The sequence below is a fragment of the Callospermophilus lateralis genome, chromosome 1 (genome assembly GCF_048772815.1).
Source record: "Callospermophilus lateralis isolate mCalLat2 chromosome 1, mCalLat2.hap1, whole genome shotgun sequence".
Lineage (NCBI taxonomy): Eukaryota > Metazoa > Chordata > Mammalia > Rodentia > Sciuridae > Callospermophilus > Callospermophilus lateralis.
In genome coordinates, this window is record NC_135305.1 from 33,830,805 (window position 1) to 33,834,989 (window position 4,185).

Genomic DNA, 4,185 nt, shown 5'->3' on the forward strand with positions numbered 1-4,185 from the left:
ATATTAAAAATATATATATATTAGAGAAGAGCGAGGGAGAAGGAGAACCACCTCCGCCCCCTCTCTAAAATTTATTTTATTTTATTTTATTTTTTTTATTTTTATTTTTTTGCAAGGATCCCAAGAGCTAAGGTGGCTGCAGAGGGGAGAGCGGAGCGAGCCAAGTGGGGGAGGGTGGAGGAAACCCGGGAGAAGGCTTTCTCCAGCCCCCAAAGTTTTGATGATGACCATGACTACGATGGCTGACGGTTTGGAAGGCCAGGACTCGTCCAAATCCGCCTTCATGGAGTTCGGGCAGCAGCAGCAACAGCAACAGCAGCAGCAGCAGCAGCAGCAACAGCAGCAGCAGCAGCCGCCGCCGCCGCCGCCGCCGCAGCCGCACTCGCAGCAGAGCTCCCCGGCCATGGCAGGCGCTCACTACCCTCTGCACTGCCTGCACTCGGCGGCAGCGGCGGCGGCGGCGGCCGGCTCACACCACCACCACCACCAGCACCACCACCACGGCTCGCCCTACGCATCGGGCGGAGGCAACTCCTACAACCACCGCTCGCTCGCCGCCTACCCCTACATGAGCCACTCGCAGCACAGCCCTTACCTCCAGTCCTACCACAACAGCAGCGCGGCCGCCCAGACGCGAGGGGACGACACAGGTGAGAGGCCGCTTGGGCAGCTCGCTTCTCCCGCCTCCCAACTGCCCCCACCCCGCCCGCCCCGTTCACTTCCTCAACGCCCGGGCCTCCGCTGGCCCCCTCCCCCAGGCGGCCCGGCGCGCCCCCAGTCGGGCCCCATGCGCGCCCGCTAGCCTGGCGCCTGCCTGCCGGCCTCTCCCTGCCCGGCCCCTTCCCATCGCCAAGGACCCCCGGCTTCCTCGCGATGCGGCCCGCCTAGCTCCCCAGCCTCCGGCGAACGATTCGGGCTGCGCCCCTGGCTCAGCTTAAGCTTTGCTTTACCTACAAGTCTATCCGCACTGCGCTCTCCGAGTCCGTGCGCCCTTTGCCTTGCTCCTTCCCTCTCGGCTGTAACCCGCTTTTGCCTGGACTGAGAACCTTTCTGGGCCACGACAGGGAGCGTGTTTTGTTTCCCAGTCCACACTGGACAAGCAGTGGCCTACTTTGCCCGGTTGCGTCTTGGCGACTTGCAGGGAAGCTGGTTGTGGCCTATGGCTCTGGTTAAACTAATGATTATTGGTATTTTTTTCCTGTGGGGTTTGAGGCGTCTCCCACCCCTAGCACTGTCTGGGCCCCTTTCCTCTGGCTTTTCGATACAATATTGGCCGCTCCTTTGTTCCTGGAGGCAAAGCAGACGGCCTCGGGTTGGCGGTTCTCAACACCCGAGGGGCCAAAGTTGTCGTGAGATTCGCAGGACTGGCCTAAGCACCTGGTTGTGTTTTGTTTGGAGGTTTGGTCCCCCTCAGCAGAATCATTTCGAACACGCCAAAGGAGCTTGGTACACCAGGCTTAAAGCTGGTGACATCAATTCAATTGACTAGGCAAATACCCGGGTGGCTCAAGCAACCCTCGGGTACTGTAAAGCCAGGCCAATGAGTCCGGTTTGTCCCAGAGAGCAGACGCCTTGCAACGCCGCGCCGCGCGCCCTAGAAAGCGGCTGGCGCCGCTTCTGCTGCGGCGAGAGAGGCTGTTTGCCCAAGACCCTCGGGCGCTTATCGCTCACTCTTAGGGCCAGTGACAGAGCCGCTGGGTATATACCGGCAACGGACCGGGAGAGGTTAAGGCATGGAAGGGCTACTTCGAGGAAACCCTTATTAGGCAGGGGAGGGGGAGAAACCTGACATAGATCTTGCCACGCGCAGGGAGACGGCAGCAGTGGCCTCACGGGTGACCGCATCTCTGTATCATTTGCTTACAGATCAACAAAAAACTACAGTGATTGAAAACGGGGAAATCAGGTTCAATGGAAAAGGGAAAAAGATTCGGAAGCCTCGGACCATTTATTCCAGCCTGCAGCTGCAGGCTTTAAACCATCGCTTTCAGCAGACTCAGTACCTGGCCCTTCCTGAGAGAGCCGAACTGGCAGCTTCCTTAGGACTGACACAAACACAGGTAATTCCCGAGAAGCCCAAGTAACCCTGAAATGCTGGCCCCACTTGCAGATGGGGCAGGGAGCACATCAGGAAGAATTCTTGGCCTAGTCTACCAAGGATGGAAGGAGCTTAATGACAAATGCGTGCTTTCCTGGGATCACACAATTTGGAATAAATGACCTGGTATTGAATACTGGATTGGATTTGAACATCCACTCAAACCTCAGCGACCCCACCCCAGCCTAGCATCATTTGGTGACCAAACTCATAATTCAAGCAAATCCTATTCCAGAGCAGAACAACATGAAAGAGAACAATCATGTAGGAGAAAAAATGTGTAAGGCCAGAAGGCAAAACAAAGCCCACCTTTCTTGAGAATTCTTTTGTGGGCCCTGAGAGCTAATGAGAATTTCAACTCATTGGCATAGAAAAAAATTGTGAAGTGAAATGGGGTAGGGAAAGTAAGATAGGCATAAGCTCCAGGGGCACTCAGCGAGGGCACTAGTTTAGGAACTATTTATCCTAGGATAGGTGAGGTGGATTTTTCTGAAGATTACCCTCAGCTCATGGGTTAAACATCCTGGGTGGCAAGCTGATGGTGTGTGATCCTGGACATGGAGGCAATAGCAGAGTTGAAGATCAACAAGAAATACACTCCAAATGATAGCAGTCGAAGCCACAGTTAAGTACAGTTGCTGAAGTTCCCCACTTCTACTAAATTGAAAAACATATGGGATATTCCAGACTTTACAGGAAGGGGCTTGGGTGGGTATATTAGGATACTGATCATAAAGTCAGACTGCAATCACCTGCAGTTTTTCCTGCCAACTAATTTAGTTGCATGGGGTGGTAGACCTCATCTGAGATGGGTGGCCTTTATTTAGCAAAGGAACTTCAGGTTGTATGAGACAGTTGCTGGGGGGGGGGGGGCGCTAATAGTGTGGTACCTTAAGACAGATGCTCTTTAAACTCTTCTTTTTAGTTTAGCTTGCTTTCTCTTGCCCGGTTACCACTGAAAATATTTGATGTTTAAAATGAGAGGATCCCAGCTACTCAGTGACTTGTATTATTCTTGGGAAAGCAAATTCCATGAATTTTAAAGGTAAAGGAAGCTACACTATAGAATTTCCTTCTTCAAATAAGGTAGATCTGGAATATGGGATTAACAGTGCTTCCATTCCAGATTCCTGATTCACATTTAGTTTTGAGAAACCTTTTACTTTTAGTAATTACAGTAACAATCATGTAATGATTGTTGACCACAGTTTCACTAAGCATCCCTCAAAGTAGGGAATAAGGGGGAGGTGCCATCTTTTATGCTGCAGGATTGTGTGTGTGTGTATGTATGTATGTATATATATACATATACATATATATATATATATATATATATATATATATATATAATGCTTAAAACAGCCTATGGCATGTGTACTATATGCACAGGTATATATTTATTTGATTATAAAAGTATAGGCTTTAATGTGTTCATAGCCGTTTGCTCACTGTACATGCATAGAGATGTTAGCTTTGGGGAGTGGTAAATATAAAATCAGAGAACTCCTTTTTTAAATCCTTCTTCATCAAACTTTGAATCCAGTTATCTCATTTATGTTCTTATTTTATTCTTATTTATGCCGTTGTTTTAAAAACCAGGCTAGTACTCAACTCAAGAATCACAAGGAGTTTAGGTATACAGATGTCTAGTAGGTTGAAGGGAGGAGGGATGGAGGAGGCTAGAAAGAGGTGGAAGGAGGCGGGGACTTGGCTTCTTGGTGTAATGGTGGGTGTTTTTGTTTTGTTTTGTTTTTAATATTGCTTTTGAGTATGAAGTGAGGCTAGAGACTTCAGTTCAATGTTCTTCGGCCTAATGATTGCTGCATTTCTTCCAGGTGAAGATATGGTTTCAGAACAAGCGCTCTAAGTTTAAGAAACTGCTGAAGCAGGGCAGTAACCCTCACGAAAGCGATCCCCTCCCAGGCTCGGCAGCCCTGTCACCACGCTCACCAGCTCTGCCTCCAGTGTGGGACGTTTCAGCCTCAGCTAAGGGTGTCAGTATGCCTCCCAACAGCTACATGCCTGGCTATTCGCACTGGTACTCCTCACCACACCAGGACACGATGCAGAGACCACAGATGATGTGA

General features: G+C 50.3%; 1 protein-coding gene across 1 annotated transcript; it reads left to right on the forward strand.

Annotated features, from left to right (window-relative positions):
* The first annotated feature begins 220 nt into the window (after positions 1-220).
* Positions 221-4,185, forward strand: Dlx6 (distal-less homeobox 6). Its single transcript, XM_076861428.2, has 3 exons — positions 221-650; positions 1,867-2,060; positions 3,934-4,185. The coding sequence occupies exons 1-3, from the start codon at positions 221-223 to the stop codon at positions 4,183-4,185; spliced, it is 876 nt and encodes a 291-aa protein (XP_076717543.2).

Excerpts from the sequence above, each read along its gene's own strand:
- Dlx6 (XM_076861428.2), top strand. The coding sequence starts at position 221 with ATGATGACCATGACTACGATGGCTGACGGTTTGGAAGGCCAGGACTCG. Across the intron at positions 651-1,866 it reads GACGCGAGGGGACGACACAG|ATCAACAAAAAACTACAGTG; the intron begins GTGAGAGGCCGC and ends ATTTGCTTACAG. Across the intron at positions 2,061-3,933 it reads TAGGACTGACACAAACACAG|GTGAAGATATGGTTTCAGAA; the intron begins GTAATTCCCGAG and ends CATTTCTTCCAG.